The sequence below is a fragment of the Cheilinus undulatus genome, linkage group 21 (assembly GCF_018320785.1).
Source record: "Cheilinus undulatus linkage group 21, ASM1832078v1, whole genome shotgun sequence".
In the NCBI taxonomy this organism is placed as follows: domain Eukaryota; kingdom Metazoa; phylum Chordata; class Actinopteri; order Labriformes; family Labridae; genus Cheilinus; species Cheilinus undulatus.
Window position 1 is genome coordinate 40,150,588 of NC_054885.1, and position 20,130 is coordinate 40,170,717.

General features: G+C 39.8%; 1 protein-coding gene across 1 annotated transcript in view; it reads left to right on the top strand.

The window, feature by feature from the left end:
* The first annotated feature begins 4,162 nt into the window (after window positions 1-4,162).
* xylt2 (xylosyltransferase II) overlaps window positions 4,163-20,130 on the top strand; it is a 34,810-nt gene continuing 18,842 nt past the window's right edge. The window contains exons 1-3 of the mRNA XM_041817501.1: window positions 4,163-4,300; window positions 18,218-18,773; window positions 19,706-19,881. Of these exons, the coding sequence (XP_041673435.1) occupies window positions 4,169-4,300; window positions 18,218-18,773; window positions 19,706-19,881 (864 nt within the window). The 5' untranslated portion in view covers window positions 4,163-4,168. The remainder of the gene's footprint in view (window positions 4,301-18,217; window positions 18,774-19,705; window positions 19,882-20,130) is intronic.

The window sequence follows — 20,130 nt, forward strand, 5'->3', positions numbered from 1 at the left end:
TGGGGGCAGATGTAGGAAGATTTTTGACGGGATTTTTTTTTCTTTTTTTTTTACATTGAGAAAAAAAAAAAACAAAAAACAAACAAAAAAAGTAAATACTTCAAGAATACAGTTTACAGTTAAACATTTTTGGCTCAAATATTGTCTTGATATTTTGACATCTCTATTTTTTAAATTGCCAGTCAGCATCATTTCCAACAGTTTAACCTTTTTTTGGCATTCCTAGCGTTCATAGACTGTTACAGGTATAGTTCACATCCATCCGGGGCAACAGCCCATAAATGGTGTTTTGAAAAAGAAAATTCAGAGGCTGATTAGACAAATGCTCCGTCGTCTCTTTCATTAGATCAGTGGTTCTCAAACTTTTCAGCCTCTGACCCCCAAAATAAAGGTGCCAGAGACCAGCGACCCCCACCCCACTGTACCTGAAGATGGTCGAACAGCCAGAAACATTCAAGAGTAGCTGTGTGGAGACAAGGCCGTCCATAAAGGGGGATAAAGGGGGAGGTTTCTGGGACCCAGCAAACTGGGGGACCATGGAGGTCAGCAAAACCACGGTCCACTGTGAAGTTAAGCTGTGAAAACCATTTTATATTTGACCTGAATAATAACAACTCTTATCACAGAAACAAATACCTTCAATTTATTCATTCAGCCTTCTTTAGATGAAAACAACTTGTTAAAAAATATTTTAAATGGGATAAAAAATGCTGAAGTTGGTTAATAATGGCTAAAAATTGTGAAAACATGGTGAAGTTGGATTTTTAAAGAACATAAATGGTTTAAAAGTGGCAAGATATAACCAAAATGGATTAAAGTGGCAAAAACGGGCACAAAAAGTGGTAAAAGGGATTAAATAGTGGCTGGAGGGATTAAGGGATTAAAATTGATATAAACAGGCAACAATGGGTTAACTGTGGTTAAAGTGGGCAAAAGGATGGAAAAAGTGGTTCATAATGGGTCAACAGAGTCAACAACAGGCAGAAAGTGGCAAGAATTGGGTTTAGAAGTGGCAAAAACATGCAGAAAGAAAGAAGAGTTTGAAATAGAAAAAAATGGGTTTTAAGTGGTTAAATTTTGTGTCAAAAAGTGATGGAAAAGGGTTAACGTTCAGTAGAAATTGGTGGCAACAGTGTTATCTAGAACACATTCTTAGTTTTTGTTAAGGCATCTGGAGACCCCCTCTCAGTGTTTCACGGCCCCAAAGGGGGTCCCGACCCCAAGGTTGAGAATCACTGCATTAGGGGCCAAGTATGGAGTGAACTACACCCATGAGTGAACTACGTAGCTAAAACTTTACAGGCAGCTTTGGTTCCATGTTACTCCAGGATGGTTCACAGTGGAGCCAGCTGTTGCCTCTTGCTGAAGTCGATCAGGAGAAAACCAAAAACATCTTCTCCACCATCTTTTCTTTAAATAAAGAAATATCCAGTTCTGATCACACTGCTGCTACAGCTGCTATGTTCACCAGCCGCCATTGTTTACAGGGTTGCAGTTGCTTCAGCTAAGCCACGCCTGTAGCTACCGCCTCTTTCTCCTCAAATGATGCTGATTGGTCATTCTCTGACCGGGAACAAGCCAATCAGGCTGAAGCTCTGAAGGATGGGTCCACCTGGTTACAGACAGGAAATCTGGACCCTCCATCAGCGTTGCAAGGTTATGATATTTAAGCTATGTACCTGGAACTGTAAATCAACATTATTCACAGATTGTTGCACTCTTTTCTTGGTGTGCATAATGAAAATAATCTTTCTACAGCTAGTCATGATTTCTTTCTCCTGCCTGGTTCTAATCTTCCATAGAACACCAGGCAGAAAATCCAACATCTGTATAAACACCAGCTGATCCAGCCAGGACACATCCACAGTGATGATTGTGTTCAAAAAACTTCTTCTCTAAGATGCTTTTTTTTTGTTTTGACCTTCTAGGCCACCATACAGCACTTTTATCTAATAACATTACATTCCTTTAATTTTTTTTGTAGAAAGTAGACGTCTGCCGCCGTTTCCTCATGATGAATCACCCAGACCAGACTGAGTTAACACTCTGGATGCCTGAGCTGGAGTCCTGTTACCACGGAGACATGGGGGGGGTCCTGAGACGCCTTCTAAACAGACAAAATGCCAAAGAGTGCGGCGTTGGTATTCATGAGAGCAACTATGGGACATATGCATTCTTCTACAACCTACACAGCCAACTTTAATGATTAATGATGCTGATTAACGTTTTTACATTCTGACAGTTTTTATAAAATCTAATCTCTGGGTGCCCGTCACACAGAGGGAAGTTTTTAAAAATTACATCCCTGAGGCCCTGCAATCCCTGATCATAACAATACAGGCTGAGATAAAGAATATATGTTATATTTGTATGTTTGAGGCATCAAGAGGCCAAGTCAGTTAGGATGAGTTTTAAAAGGCTCAAGTGGAAAAACACTGAAGAAAACTGAACTTTTATGTTTCTAGAAGAGTCTCTTCTATTTTTAGAACCTAGAAAAAATCCACTACATCTGGAAAATAATAACCATTGAAGAGAGTTAAATTAAGATAGTTCATACATGTTTGTTACTCCTAGCAACAAATTTCATAACAATAGTGCTGTTGGAGTTATGGACGAGTCGGGTTTAAGAGCCGACTCTTTTAAGTGAACCAATTTTAAGCTATTATATAGGAAGTATTTTATAGCATTTGAAGCTGTTTATTTGCTCAGTACCACTCAGAAAGAGTAAACATGGATTAACTTTTGATTGTTGTGTTAGCACTATCATATCTGTGCTCTTTGGATTTGCATCCTCGATGCAGAGTGCCATAAGGTACATTTACAGGAGAAGTATTGATATGTGGAAAAGAGTTTTACATGCACATCAAACCAAGGTGGGCAGGCACTGAGCCGTACATGAGACAAATAATAATTATATTTAATTATAATTATATTTTTGGAGCCCCACAGTGTGCAGAACATTTTTCTGTCCACCCACGTATTGATATGTGGAAATTATATAGTTTATATTGGTACGTTTAACTTTACTTTTCAGCCTTCACAAACTCCAAACATATTTAAAACACTGCTAAATATGACTAAATCATACTATGGTACAGGGATGGGCAATGTTGGTAACCAGGAGGGCCATATTAATTTTATTTTCAATACTGGAGGGCCAGAATGTCAACATTTTTTTAATATTCTCAATTTAATCATTATGATCTTTAGTAATAGAATGAAAGAAACATATAGCTCTCTTGGTAGTTTATCTCACCAATTTTTATATATTTTTAATCTGATGCAAAAAAAAAAGTTAAATAAATGAGCTAAACAAGGAATTAAATCAATTTTAGGTTAATTTCTAAATGCAGTGAATATAAAAATTTAGTTAATTTTTCTTGAATATCCATATTTCTTCAAATGCATTTAGTGATTATTAAAAAGTGTAACGTAAACATTCACAGCTCATCATATCTTCTAATTTCTTGCAAAGAACTAAAGATATACCAGTAATAACAGATTTTGGAGGAAATGTTAATATTCTCATTGTTTTCATGACAGACTTATAATTTATTGGTACTTAAAATTGACTTGGAGAAAGATGGATTGACAGCCTGTCAGTTGCCCACCCTTGCTATGGTATATCGGTATAAATAAAGATTTACCATAGGGCTTCATATTTGTAAGATACAGTACAGGTGTGTGTAGCTTCTGTTAAAAAACATATTGTTCACATTATTATTATTTGAAAGAATTTTTTTTTTGCAAAGCTTAATACATCTTAAGTGTCTATGCAATAATTATAAATTCTCTGTTCTAGTAGTTTGTGTGAACTGCTTAATTTTGATTGCAAATGTACATTTTCTATGCTGGCGTATTTTTCTATTTGGATCCCAGGAAGCCTCAGTATGTTTTGAGGAAATAAAAAAAATACACATATAATGATCCTGAAGGCCTATAGTATCATATTCATTTAGAATAATAGTTATTGTATGTTATTAAATTAAGATATTTTTGGGAGTCGAAAGATCCGACTCTTTTGGTAAGTCGAGTCAAAAGATCGGATCCCTGAAAAGAACCGAACCTCCCTTCACTCTGTAAGCAACCTGATGGCGAGTGACGCCACGTGCGCGCGCAGCTCAGAATGCGCCCTGCACGCGCTCCCCGTCAAGCTCTAGTGGAAAAAATGGCGGCCAGCGCTCGAGTGCAGAAGCTCCTCCGACGATATAAACTAGCGATAGCCGCCGCGTTAACGATCCTCCTGGTCCAGGGGCTGGTGGTATGGAGTCTGAGGAGTCTGGAGGAAGGAGAGGCAGAGGTGAGCAGCGGTACTTAGTTATTTCTGACACGGCAGTGATTGTTCGGTGGGGTTTTTAATTGAGGAGCTAGCCGCTAGCTCACCGTGTGTTATGATACAGTGACGATAGCTAGCTGGCGTTAGCTGAGTTAGCATAGGAGGATAGAGCCGCTACCTTACACTTGAGTTCAGCCGGTCCAGCCCTGTCCTGTCTGTCACTGACCACCAGACTCAGATATTACTCTAAACTACATGTTAATGACTGAGGGACTGCTGCTGCTGTCTGAATCCTCTGTATTAACGTGTTTAGAGAGCAGCGGCGATATTTACTCTGGCAGTGGCTGTCACAGATTTCATCTGGAGTGACTGGTTAGAAGAAAATGTGACGATGTGACAGAGACCGATCCTGATTATCTCTGTTTTTATATGAAAACGGGACATAAATGGCGGGAAATTACCCAAAATCAAACGAAAAGACAAGACTCCGTTAATGATGTATAGAGCTGTCACGATAGCAGCACCTAAAACTTCTATACAACACTAAAGCAAATGTCATTATTCCAGTATCATCAGATAGCAGCAAAGAGGAAGCACAGGTACCTAGTCTTCTGTTCTTTCTTTCAACATTACAGGAAATTTCGACAGCATGCTTATCTGCAAGTTTTGATTGACTCATTTTAGGGCAGAATGTGATGATGCTGCAATATATTTTCTCTCTGCAAAACAAATTGCAAAATGAAAACATATAGGAAGTTATTTCAAATAAATGCAGTGATTTCATTTAAGCTTAAATGTGGTCAGTTAATGCTTTAATATAACAGTAATGCTAAGAAGCACTAACTGCATCATGTTCTCATTAGTCCAGGATAAAACAAGAATTTAAGCATGAAATTTGCAGCAGTTACCCTAAGGGTAGCTGATAGCTTGCTTTATTTTTGTCTGACTACACAGGAAGTCTTCAGTTTTTAGTTAACTCCCATAGTTTTACATTTTTCTCTTTTTCTGAGTTCATATAATTCTCACAGGTTCTGAGTTAAATTGACACACTGGAAATGATCTCACTCTCTTAGGCTGGCCACACACTACAGGATTTTAAGCTCGATTTTAGCCAAGATTTGACTCCCCCGACGATCGTGGGGGCGTATACCGACTGGAGCCTCGTCGCAAATGATTGTTTGTCTGAGTAGTCTGCATGTGTGTGGTGTCAACACGATTCATTTACTGCTCCAAATCGTGTCATGGTCTCCCAGACCCTGAATCATAAATATCAAACATGTTTGATATTTATCTTTGGAAATTGTCCTGAAGTCTGTGGTCTCTCACAGTTTTAAAAATCGTTTCAGGTTAAAAAATCGTCTAGTGTGTGGCCGGCCTTAAATTGTTAATTCTTAACACTCAGAGTATGGATATTTTTTATATATGAAGGTGCACCTTTAACACAACATTGTGTTATTTCCTTTCACACCTTTGCCATCCTGTGTAGAACACCTGTGACTAGGTAGCCATCCTCAAGCATGAATGAAGCCAGGAGGCTAATGCAGTGATAGAAAATGCTTTTCAATGAAGGACAGCCCGCCACTCTGATTTTCATCCTGTCTGCTGTGACACACATGAAGGCATTAACTCAGTGGATAACTTCATTCAGGGTGCAAAAGTGTCTAACATCAATAAACACAACGATCCACCAGAAATGAATCCCAGAAGTGATCCCTTTACAACAGGACACATGTAAACAGATTTAAAACAAATCTTAAACACATCCAAACTCTGGCATGGGCATGATGGGAAACTGCCCACATTTCCCCCCAGAATTGAAATTGTTGCTATCTGAGCTTGGATCAATTGACTCTCCACAGAGTTGAACTCATACTGGTGGATAAACTCTGTCAAATAAATCCAACACTGAAGACATTTCACTCAGACTGGAATTAAAATTACACTTTGAGAGAAAGAAATCAGATCTAAAATGTTTAACACTGAGATTTAAACACTCCAATTTTTGCTGTATTCATAGTGCAGGAGTTTATATATTAACAAATAAAGTGAAAAAAGAATCACTAGTTTCAGGAATGTTTCTCCAGTAGTTCAGACTTTTGCACCATGTTTAGTACAAAAACTTACAATGAAGTAATGATAGAGTTGTGATCAATCATGCCACCCTTACTAATTTCTCCTCTGTCTAATGAAATAGATATGCAAAGTATTTTCTGTTTTTATTTTCCGTGCATGGAACTGCAAAGAGACAAAACATCTCTTTTGCATAATTTGAGACTCCAAAAGGACTTAAGGAACATCAGTGTTTGCTACCCTATGAATTTATAGAGAACAACCGCTGCTGCTTTAACAGCAACTGTTGGTTAAAATATAACTGAAGATCTGAAGTTCTTTGGAAGCTTTGTCTCTTCAGTACAATAGATCATTAAAATAACAGACTGTATAAATCCACAATCATGTGAAGTTTACAGGAATAGAACGTTTTGACAGGCTTGATTTTGTATTCAAGGGGACTCATTTAGATCAACAGAAAAGATCGTTTAAAAGCTACACAATAATGAGGTTTTAGCTCCCTATAACTTCCCACATGTTTTAAATGGTAAAGTAAATATTGATTTCTGCATACATTGATTAGAAAGGATGAATTTAACAAAGAGAGAGACAGTACTTCAATGCTCTTTTGAACTTTTAGCCTAACATTTTTCTCCAGGGTTATTTCACGTTCACTGAGACTTTCAGAAACGTTTAATAATAAGAAAAGCTCAAAGGAAGATCAAGTTTTAGCTCCAGTCTGAAGTGAACAAAAAGAGCCTGAAAGATGGACAAACAGTCAAAAATGTGCACCGCCTGCCAACACTAGTCCACACTCCACCCAGGAGGAATTTTGAGAACCGCTTAATTTGGTTGTGGGCAATAAAGAAAACAAATCAAAATGTTGAGCTGAAATCTCTTGTTATAGTGGCGTGTTCAAGAGAGGACTGGGTTTGTCAGACTTGAAGCCACACGTCTGATATTATGATTTTAACTCTGGTGGTGTTATGAAGTTGGTTAAAATTGTGGGTGTGAGTGAAAGCACTTTCATAGTTTGCAGATGAAACTATTGTTTCATTTTCTATTTATGAGCATTTAATGATATTTGTTATTCTTAGGGCTCAAGCATCCTTTAGAGAGAAGCTGCCGGTCTGATGAAAAATGTCTTTGCCCTGCTTGACTTGTATAAATCCTTAAAAACTGCGTGTTATTATCCAGCTAAAGGAGGTGATGCCTCTTTTATTGTCTGTCCCTCTGGTCCAGTACAGCTCATCAGTGAGTGAAAGCATGTCTGTGCAGTGATGCAACGCCCGGGAAACCTGTGAAAGATCTTGGTCATGACTCGATGGACGTAAAGAGTTCATCACTACTGAGCTATCCCAAATATCCCAGCATATTATCAGTGTGTTAGGCTTTGTATTCAGCTTGTTTCTCATACACCAGTGGCCTTTCTGTGTGCGGCTGCTTTGTGTCCATGACCTTTACTGAGATTTGAATCGAACACTCAAAGAGGAAACATAGCCCAGAGCTAAAGGCTAAAGGTTGCTTCCACTACAAACTGCTGAAACAGTTTATTTAACGACAGCTTGCTCCACCGTGGGAAGCTTATCTCTGCAGACTCCTCACACCTGGAGTGCTCTACCTGCAGGCCGTGTGTGCTCCTGTTCTCTCTGAACGTGAGGAGATGGCCGTCGTTAACAGATGTGACCTGAGGGGGACGAAATGTACTCATAGGTCCATGTGAATGCAAGCTGAAACCTGAGTTTCTCTCCTTATGTCGTGCGTGGTATGACACATGTGTTGAAGTGGGTATAAAATATCTCTCTTTTCATGAGGAGACATCAGATCTGTGTCTGCAGGGGGAGGCAGATGGTTGATGTAATGCTGAGAGTTTGGAGGAAAGATGTTTGACCTTTATGTAATCAGAGATGGGAGAGGAGAGGATGGCAAAAAGATGATCTTTATCATTATATTCTCCATCAGTACGTCTGCCAGGGTAACAAAAAGTTCCTTAGAAATGAACCTCACAGTTATTTAAAAGCTTTTAAAAGAGGAAATGAACATGAAACAATGTCTGTCAAATGTTTTAGGACTTTATATTTTTTTAAATGAAGGTAAACATGATTTAAACGGAAAAAGTATTTACAATAAAATCTGGTGTGTAAGATGCACATTTTTGAAGATATATTTTTTGGCTCTTATGCCTTTATTTAGAGTGGAAGACTGTGGATAGAGTAAGAAACAGGGATTAGAGAGTGGGGGTGAGATATGCGGGAAAGGAGCCACAGGCCAGACTGGAACCTGGGCCACCCATGTACATGGGCTGGGCCATCTGTGCCCTGCAAGACGCACTTTTAATAACAGTGCTCATCTTCACCAAACTTTCAGGGAATATTGGGATGGTGACAGGGAAGAATTGATTAGATTTTGGTTATGATCTGCACACCCATTTGGTTTTTCTCAGACTTCAAAATTTTGAACACCATAGTAATCAATGGGAGCGTAAGTTCCTCGGTGGCACTGCTTAGGCGTGGGTCTGCTGCCTCAGACGGCCATTCTAGTTTAGAGATGCAACCAATGTACCAGAATAAATAAATAAAGTTCTGAGACATAAACAATGTCATTACTGTGTGTGCAGCCGCCACTGTCACATGCTGCACTAGTCCTAACATAAAAAATGGTCATTTTACCCCATTCTTTGTGGTCTGCAAGCATCTGTGTCGCTGCTGAAGATGTTGCAGGAATGCACAGCAACACAGACCTGGAGGTTGCCGCCACTTTTTAACTGCTTTTCTCCTTTATTAGGTCATAATCATGCATTTAAAGAAAACAGGGAGTTTGTAGTCAAGTAAACAGCGTATGGAGTGCTGGTTACTGAAACACACCTCTGTAAGGACAACAGGTGACAGGCAGAGGAAGGCAGAGTAATAAAGAGACTTAGGTAGGTCTTTCTCACAACAGTCAGCATACTAAATGATCATGCAAGAAGAAGCTAAAACAGTTTTCCCTGTGGAAGACTTCAAGAACAGATCGTGGCTCATGTAACAGGGGATTTTACTGGGTAATAGTTAGGGGTGCATCATATTTGGATGATATCCCATATGCCAGTATTTATAGATTCATTTTAGCCAATACTTATATCAATACCAGTATTTAAATGTGTTTTTCAGACCTGAAAGTTCAAACCTACTTTAAGGGTTTAAAGAAGGAGGATGAAGAAATAAGAAATCATCAGCTGACGCCTAAAACTCAACAAACTTTTCTGTATATACTGCCAGTATTTATGGCTGATAAAGGCCATATTTAAAGCTGATATATTGGTTGTAAGTATTAGCAGAAATTTCTTCTTATCTTATGATACTGATAATATTGTGCATCCTTAGTAATGGAAAGTTTTACCTTAACAGCATACCTGAAGTGATAATGCTGTCAGATCATCTTGTTTCCCGTTAGGATTCCTTTAGCATTTATTGCTCAATTGAGGTACTAAAAAGTGCCATATTTACTGCACAGTTTGACATCCCTCCACAACAACTGGACTTGGTAAATAAAAGCCTAAACAAATTAATTTCATGTTTGAATGTCATGAGAGGCCGTGAGCTGTGCTGTTGAAGTACACTTATCTTAAGGAGCTCCACTGTTACGTCATTATTCACTGGGTAAACAAGGTTTTTAGGGCGCTGAATTATTCACACAAGCTTTCTCTTTAAAACACACGGAGCTGGAAGTTAAAACTAGTGTAAACACAAAGCTCTTTCAGGTTTAAATTATGTTTCTTTAATACTCCTCAGCTGATACAGGATGTTTGCTAAGCTGCCGCTTACGTCCATTAAACTGACGTCATGTGTCCATTTAGCTATTGTCAATGATTTCCTTCTCTGGAGGGCAAGAGTTCACTGTAATCATCAGTTTGATTCCCTCGGTTCCTCTTGTGTTTTGTCTCTCTTAGAGAATGCATGACAGTGATAAGTGGTCTGTGGTGAAGTGGGTGTGTACAGAGTGTAATTTACATGCTAGCATCAATGATTGGAAAATCTTGATGGTCCCTGAGGGGCAATTTGGGTTGCAACAGAAGCCCACACATCATAAAATACTGCGCGGAGAAATAAATACAAACATGGAATACATGACAGCGTCATTGTGATAGATGTGCAGTGAGACACAAAGCACTACAGTTCATAGTATATGTGTGATGGTAACTGAGCCAGCTGATGCAACAAAGATCTAAGATATTGATTTGGCCCTCCTAGTGTAAGTGAGCCTTCTCTAGTGATTGTGGCCTGATGTTTTTCTTTAACCATTAGCTGAACATAGTTTCTGCTTCGTCATTGCCTTGGTCTCTAACATATGAAATGATTTTTTTTTATCTGACTCACTAAAACGTGATGTTTGCAGAAGTTCGTTCCTTTTGACCTTTATCACCTGTAGCATGATGGGCCCACAGGCTTTCTGCTGGATCATCAGGTGTATTCAGGCTCAAACATGCTTCAGCACTGATGTGGAGGAATGTCTGCTGCACTGACACTCATCTTAGACTGTAAAGGAGCTGAAGTGCATCCATGATAAGTCACTGCACACGCTATAACTCATGTTTACCTGTAAATGCATGAGAAAGGAGGAATTATGAATTTTTTATTCATGAATTTACTCATAAGGTTGTCAGATTTTTGGATTCTTGGATGCTTCTTTGATATTTCATCTTTATAAATGATATAGCCTCCATATTTTTAATGATTGCATTAAAATATGAAAAACATTTGAAGGAAGTGGTTGTTCAGCTCAGTTGGTAGAGCAGGCATCCATATACAGAGGCGAGGTTTCTTGAGGTCACGTGTGTATAGCGTGTGATTATTATGTATTACCTGGACAATGAGGCCACATCAAGTACTTGAGTACACACTCTTACCCATTCCTAATCATTTTCATTCGTTCTTTTTCTGTAGTATCATATCTTATTTCTGTACCCCGGTATCGTGACAATCCTTCCAGCCTCTGGGTCTCATTCATTGCTTGAGAGGCTTCAGAAATGTGCTGCTGCTAAGTGCACATACCAGCCTGAAGATGTTGGCAGACATTTGTTTAAATGTCAGTGGTCAGAGTCTTTGCATGTCTGCTGAGTCACAGAATCACGTTTCAGTCTCAAGAATGCATATTAATCATCACTTCACCTCTGAACGCTGCGTGTTTAGTCAGAGAGGATTGACAACATGATGGAGAGCGTCTGGATTCCTCCGTGCTCTGTGGTCTGTGCTTTTAATGCTCTCCGTGCATGTGTGAACACAGCCTCGTGTTATGTTAAAGCCCCTGCACAGACGAGGGAGCGGATTATGAGGACAGAAGAAGACGACTCAGTCAGCCTTATGTTGCTCTCCCTGCTCGCCTGCTCTCTCGTGCAGAGCCGAGTGTTGCTGCTGACTCCCACTTCAGCAGATGGTGATGCTGATATGGTCTCACTCAACTTTAATTGGAAAGTAAAGAGGCAGCCTGGCTTTCCTTTGAATCAATACATTTTTGTTAATTAAAAGCTGTGAGAATGTGTGATAAGGAAGACAGAAACATTAGCCCCCCTGCTGATAGCTCGCTTCTGTTTTACTCGTCTTTATCAGTGCTGGATGACAAAAGACCAACGTCTCCACAATAATAATGCGCATGACCATGAAAATTACGCACCAAAGAAAATCTGAAATACTATGGAGAAAAGAAAAGGATGTGAATGACAACATAGACAAGAAATTTGCTTTCTTTATCAGGAATCTGTGTGCAGATGAGTTCAGCTCTGTTCAGTTTATTTACCCCAAAGTATTGACAATATTACATATGGTAAAATAACATTGAACATACCCTCTATTTCTGTTTACAATTTAATGATCTCATTTAAAATTTTTAAGCAAGTAAGCAAGCAATCTTCAGTTAGATCGTAGACCAAAAGCTGTTGAAAGAGAAAGATTGAGTTCACCGAAAGTTAAATCACTGAATATCAGCATTTCTCAAGTCCTTTTAGAGCCTCTAAAACATGTAAATGTTGTGTTTTTGTGTCATACAGTGCTGCAATTTAGACATTGAGTAGTGGTTCTCTTGCAATTTTTGAGCGATAAATGAGCCCTTAGTCCACTAAAGGGTATACTGCAAGTACAACAGCTGTAGAGGTTGCTCAGCCATGTTGACCCTCAGTTACAAGGGAAAATCTTTAGTAGCTTTTAAGCCCAGTGAGCCGGCTCAAATTTGGGTGAATTCAGTTTGAAATTCCTCATTCCTGTTCAAAATGGTAAAACGTGGAGAGCTCACTGAAAATGAAAGACTCAGCATTAAAGCACTTCATGATGGTGGATGGTCTCTGAGACAAACATGACAGGTGGTCTAATACATTTGTTAAGCACTGTATTTCCCAAATATGCATTCCTCTTTCTAAAGACAAATACATTTCAGTCAAATTCAGTCAATTTCCATGATTTAACGCGTAAATCATAGGGCCATAGGAGAGGCAGAAGCAGACAGAGAAGGCGAGGCTAAGCTAAGTTAAGTTGTGGTAAAAGAGGAAAGGGTGGCTAAGAGAAAAGCAGCTAAACTGTGAGGGTTCTTTTAGTTAACTGTATGTAAGCCCAAACTCACAACAGCTATGAAACAGTAGTGATTAGTAGTGGAAAGAGTGAAAAAATTAACTGTAGCTCAATCAATGCACAGGGAAACACGACAACATGCAATACACTCACCGTAGGTCAGCACATCAGCTGTATTGGTGGATGGGGACGTGAGGGGGAGCAAAGTGAAGCCAAAAACAGCCCTTTAATTTAGGATTTTATAGAAAATCTAGTCATATTTAAGATTTTGTCATGGTTCTAGTTTTGAACCATTATACCCAACAAGTCCTCTGAGAGGTATGAATGACAATCGGAGCAACTGGGAGGTTTGCAAATCGAGACATACAGACAGACAGCACTCCAATTATAGTAGCAAGAAAGAGGGAGCCGAGGACCAGGATTAGCTGATATTTGGTCCTGCTTGGCCTTGATCATTGACCAGACAGTTCTCACCTCTGTTACTGATTTATTTGTTGGTCCTAGATTCACTCATGCCAGCTGTGCAAAGTGGAAAACCAGCTCCTCACAATGCCCAGGGGTGTGCATGAGTTTTTCCAGTCTTCTGTTTGATTGCACGTGCACAGGCGGGCTGAGGAGCTTGGTCAAATATAATTCAATTAATATTGTGATAATATTCTTATCTGAAATGATTGAACCTCACTGTGTGTTATTTAAAAGATTAATCTATGGTCCAGCTTCACTTTTGAAGAGCCAGCATGGATTAATATCGAATATTAGCAGAGATTAAACTTGATGAAACTCTTTACTATCACAATTCCCATCCACAGAGACAGAAAGAGGGAAAGAGGCAGTCAGGTATAATATTTAAGCTCCATTTGAATGAAGCAGCCACTGATTGTAGTTATTTGTTGAATAATTCCTAATAAATTCAGGAAAGAGAGGAGAGAATACAGCTGAGGTCTTTGGCTTTGACAGAGAAATGACATTAACCAGGTTACTCAGCGTGTAAACACAGAGAGAGAGAGGCTTTCACTGATATGTAGATCCAGGCTCCATAATACTGTACATTCATACACAGTACAGTAATCTGTATCTGTGCTGTGTTGGTTGGCAGCGGGTCCTATCTGGCTCCTCGTCTGGCCCTTCAGTCTCAGTCTCTTTTCTGTCCGTTCCTCTTGGCGCCCAGCGTGCCAGCGACATGAAGCTATTGAGTCCGTTTGTCTTGCCGATGCAGAAAGCTCTCAGCCCACTCACTGTTCCTCTCTCTCTTCTCCAAATTTTTAAGAGTTTTTGTGTAAACCAGTTATCTCGTGTGCCAGAGCTGTGAGGCTGTTTGGCTGGGAGATTAAAAATGCTTCATTCTGTGTCTTTGTTTTGTGTTTTTCAGACCTGCCTTCTATTTGGAGGGGTTTGATATGTGCTCCACTAAAACAGACTCTCACATTGAAATTGTATAATAGAGTTCGGACTTTGAAACTGTAGAAATTGGATTAGTGTTGGTGAATGGTTTACTGGATCCTGACATCATTATGGCATCTTTGTTTACAAAACTCAAGGAGAGCCACAGTGATTCTGTACGCTTTATTAATCAATCTGTGAAATGTGAGAAATATCAAACCAGAGTTTTGAACTGTGATTGGTTCTGGTAAAAGTTTACCAGTATTTCCCTGCTTCAATCGAACGGTGACCAAAAAGAATTGTTGCTGCCCAGTTTATGCTCATTTTTGTTTACAATCATCACAAAATCTTTCACTTATTCTCAGCACTTTTGGCCTGATTTCATGCGAGTAATCCTTGTTGCTTCTGAAGTCATAAACAAATGTTTAAAAGCATAATTCACTGAGGTGATGGAACCTGAAAAGTTGAACTTTACTGTGTAAATTTGTCAGATTATAAACTAACTAAAGGTTTAACTGGTGTTAAAATCAAACGGCATAAAGTAAGATATCCTGGTAACATTGATTTGTTTTAAAATAGACTACAGCCCTAAGTTTTGCAGACATAACAACCACAGAGCGATCTATTCACAGGTAACATAAAGTAAGAAGAAGTAAATGAATATGGAGAATTAACTGATCTAAAGCTTCATATTCACAAAACTTTTACATTAAAAAATGAACGATTTTAGAAAATAATCTAATTGCGTTTTTTCCCCCAGTATTGCGATTGCAATTTGATGGACGATTTTTCCTTATCTTTCTTTTATTCCTAAACAAGGGATGATTCTTTAAAAATATCTCATTCTGATGATTTGGACTCATATTGCCAATTTGGTATGAATTGTTGCATTGAGAGGTTTTTGTCATTCTCATTTAATTCCAAAAAAAGCAAGAAGGTAGGATTTTTTTTTGACTTTTCAAAAAAAAGTAGCACTTGAATGATTGCATATGTCATGCATAACATCTCTGCTGCAAAAAAAGTTAAAAACTGCCATTTTAACACAAATTTCATGTCAAAGGAATATTGCACCCTTTGTGATTTAAAAATTTCAGGAGGCCATATTGTGGTTTAATCTAATTTTTGATTAATTGCCCAGCCCTATTCTAGATTAATTCAGTTTCACATCTGTCACTGATGAACTAGGCTGATGTGTTCCTTCAGGCTCTGCTTCCTGAACTTGAAATCAGGTCCACATAAACGTCAGGAAACCCGGTTTGTGGCCACGTATCAATGTCTACAATCCAGGAAATGGTATGGATCTTTGCTGAGTCCAGATATTCCTGATTTAAGTGGATATCGGTCTAGTTTTCTCTCATTTTAATCCGCTCCTCATAGAGCAGTCAGCTGTGTTTGGCACCGTAATCTGTTAGGCAGTGTTGTAGTCGAGTCACCAAACCTCGAGTCCCGAGTCCCTAGTGTTCAAGTACGAGTTGAGTCCTCTTTACTTGAGTCCGAGTCCAAGTCGAGTCCCCATTACCCATGTTCAAGTCCTAGCCAAGTCCCCAGTACCTAAAACCCAGAGCCAAATAAAATTAAATGATCAATTACTTTTAAGCCATTCCAGCTTTACAGGTGGGCTACACTGATGTGTTTTATTAATAAATGGATTTCTTTAACTTTTTCTTCTAAAGGGCCAGAGGAGCTGTTACACTCTTCATTGATAATATTAGTTATATTAACAGGATTATTTGTGTATTTAAGGTGGAAAACATGAGACATGTTTTTTAACTAAACTCATTCTTTACATCTATCTTATACTAAACATTCCTTCTTTAAAATGACTGGATTTATTCAGATTTCTCACTAAAAACTAAAATTCCTATTTTCTCCGTGGGACATTTGAACACATCATAAAAAGGTCTTAACTTTCCCCCCTTCAATACTCTAGAGTCTGAGTTGTCATTAAACACATCATAATTTTACGGTATGCCACCTTGTTCAGCTCACTAATCAGCATTATCTTACCGATGTTAACGCAGATTTCAACACTGGATTGATATTTTGAACTGACGGGACTGACTACAAAGTTTAAGAGTTTTTTATCACTCTGTCCCAGACTGAGGAGGATTACTGTACAGCAGCAACAGCAGCTGATATGACGAGTCTGAACGGCAGATGGAGATTTTCAGTGATTCAAAGGTAGGCTGGCTGCATTTTAGTTTAATTTCTGTAAAGATTACTGCTGGAATACAGAGAAGAGCCACAGGTTTAAGCTACCTATCAGCTCCTCTTTCTCTGTCACCCAGGCTCCCCTGCTCCTCCTCTCTCTCTCCTCTGGTTGTTTTCACAGACAGCAGGTTAGACTCACATGAACGCGCATGCAGCCGGACGCACACCGGGCGCTGCGTGAACATTGATCAGTTATGCGGGGTTTTCTTACACCAAAAAAACAAATATTACAGAATAAAAAAGTCTTCAACAGAAAAGATTTGAGTCCTCCTCTTCATCTTCGAGTCCCAATGCAGTTAAAGCTCAAGTCCAAGTCATTAGCGCTCGAGTCCAAGTCTAGTCCTCCAAATCAGGCCTCAAGTCCAAGTCCCAGACTCGAGTACTACAAGTACTCAAGTACTACTGCTGTTGGGTAAGACTGGCCCCCCTACAGAAGGTTGCCAAGAAAGTGGGACAGTATGTGTCAGTTTTTGGGACCCTTTCTAACTTTTGATATTGGAAACACAAAAAAGGCTTACTGTACCGTACCAAACTGAAGCAGACTGCTCAGTGGAAACAGCTTTTAGCAGCACTGCAACATCTTTCAGTGAGTGAGTGAGTAAAATAGAGTGCAAAATCAAAATGTGACCCTTTTATCGAGCTTACATGTGCAAATTAAAGTCAGCTCTTTGTATTAACCAACAGGTTTGCAAGGTGGGTCCCTGAACAAATCCTGAGAAAGAATTAAAATAACAAACATGTTTTTCTCAAGTGTAAAACATTAAACTAGCTGTTAATCAGTCCTAAAATATCAGTCCCCAGAGCACACTTTAAAGTTTGAGGAATGAGGTTGAAAAAAGAAAAGAAAGGAATAGTTTTTCATTCATAAAAATCTGAGATAGATCCACTAATTTCAGTTATATATTGCAGAACTTACTCTAACATGCATTTTACGATACATCAACTGAAAACATTGGCTATCGTCTGACAGTACTGATATTGTGCCAGCTCAGTTAGTGATGGTCACTGAGCCACACCTGTATGAAAATAGTTTCTGTACTTGTGTCTCCTGTAGAGATGTTTCAGTCAAAGAGTGCTGTTTTGGGACTCTTGAACTGTTTATGACGGTACTTCAAAGCTGAGTTGCTGTAAGAGGATCATGTCTCAACATTTTAGAGTCTAAAAGTCTCAGAGAAAGAGATGGAAATGTCACACACAAACCCTGAAGTGATGGAGCGCTTATAGATTTATTAATCATACTGGGGACAGGTAATGATAGAGAGCTGTGCTCATCAGTGGTGAAGCTCACGTCTGACCTCTGGTTCCCCTTTCTCACACGCTCACGTCTCTGATAAGGATTCTCTGTGTAATCTCTGTGATGTCTGAGGTTTCAGGCTCAGCTGTTTGTATGAAATTTGTGTTCTTTTTTCTGCAGTTTTCTGCCTCGGGGTGCAGACAGAGGTTTGCTAAGGTCTCTGCGCTGAATCACTGCATTCATTATGTGTGTTTGAGTGTTTTTGTGTGAGTGTGTGATATCCAGAACTGCGCTTTTTGCAGATTAGCTCCAGAAAGGCAGCGACTCAGCTAAAAATAACCCAGAGACAGGAAAAAAAACAAAACCAAGTAAACACATCCTCTCCTCTGGGGCTCTTTCAGCTGTTGTCCTCAGTTCGTCTTCCTCATGTCAGTCATGGATTGTGTTAAACGACTGCTGTAAAGACATTCTCATGGACTGACAGCCAACAAGTCTGGATTAAAATAATCTCTCTCTCCTCTCTCTCCTCAGAGAAAAACACGGCGGTCTAAACTGCCTGATAACAACAGCCAGGACCCAAAGAGAGACCCGGCGCTGTGGGACAAACAGAAGTCTCTGTCGGGGAGGAATAAGGGCCGATGGAGCCCGAAATTAGAGAGGACGGGGGGCACTGCGGCCAGCGCGCTGAGGAGAGGGACGAGCCGCAAAGGAGAGAAGTCCAGCATCCGGCTGAAATCTCCCCAAGAGCGAGGGATGACTGGAGCCGGACTGGACGGTGTCGTCCTCCATGACCTGTCCAGCAGCCGTAACGTCAGCGAGACAAGAGGAGGAGGTGGAGGCAACGACGGGGCGGCTAAGTTACCCGCTGCTGCCGCCATACTGGGGGAGCCGGGCAGCGTGGACGGAGCGCACCAAGCCCCCAGCAGTGACTTTGTGCCTAAATGTGACATCATGGGGAAGGACGCTCTTTCTGCCCTTCACCGTGCCGGGTCACAGCAGTGCCGCCAGGAGATCGCCAACATCGTGTGTCAACATCAGGCCGGGCAACTCATGCCAAAAACTCTCCCGCAGTTCTGCCCCCAGATTGGTGAGGATCAGAACCACGACTGATTGATTTTGATTCGTTTCATTATTCTAATCAGGTCTCACTGACTATATGATTAAGAATAATCCTTTTTAAGGGCTGGGAATCACCAGAAACATTACAATATCTCTAAGTTACTGTATGATTTCTTTAAACCATTTCCTCAACATTTGCAAAATGCTGAGCATTGCAATGACATAACCTCTGTTGAACTAAAATTATGTTCCAAATGGAGAGTTTGGCCAGCATCTTTTTAAATTAGAGAAACATTTTTGTCTGCTTTTCTTATTTCTTATTGCAGCAAACTGGGAATGTCAAGTAAGCAGAGAGCCTTGGGATGTTAGACTGAATGTAACGTTCACAAAAAGTTGTGCAGCACCTTCAGTGATTGAAAATTTTTGTGTTCAACAACTTCTAAATTATCACCACTGATTTCACTGAAAATAAACTCAGTACCTGTCAGTGTAATCAAAAAGCCTTCAATGTAGTTGTTCCAGTCCTAAAGGTTCATTTATATTTCCAATTTAACCCTGGATCATCTCTTTATTTAAATGTAGAAACTTGTATATATCTACATTACCACACAATATTTCTACCTGCTTTAAAAACCAAATAAGATTAAGAGAACCCAAACAGCCAGTGCATTGCTGGTATCCCTGATTTACAGTAGGCGTGGATAAAACAGGACTTCATGGCTTTAGTAAAATGCAGGGTAGGGTTGCACAGGGGCAAAACGCTTAGCTAGGCCTCTGTTTTGTCTGTGTGACCCAGTGATTACAGCTGGCAGCATTCATATGTGTGGGGAGTTTTTTTGGAGGCAAATTATACCCAAGAAACGAGCATAAACACCCTTTTTAACCCTGTTCTTCACCCTCATGATTGTGTAACCATCTTTCAGCAAACTCTAATCCGTCTGTTTTCTCTTTGTCGTCTAGGCGTAATAAGTCCCGTCCAGACAATCATAGAGCTGGACAACAGCTTGTCCTCAGTTTCAAACCCGGTGAGAGTGGCGTTCGTGCTGATGGTCCACGGTCGAGCTGTGCGTCAGCTCAAACGCCTCATCAAAGCCATTTATCACCGTGACCACTATTACTACATCCACGTGGATAAGGTAAGCCTGCTTTGTGTGGATGCACCTTATGATGCATACTGAAGATGGTTTGGTATCTGACAGCTCAGACTCGGTCTGGGATGCTTCTGTCTGGATTGGACTCGTTCTGGAAACACAACAAGTTCTTGCACACATTTAAGACCGCCCAGTCAACTGACTAGATCTTTGATTTTCTGCTTTATTAACGTCCATCCAGCCTCACTTGGGGTATTGAGAGTAGTGGCTCTTTTTTAGAGATCTGGATCATTT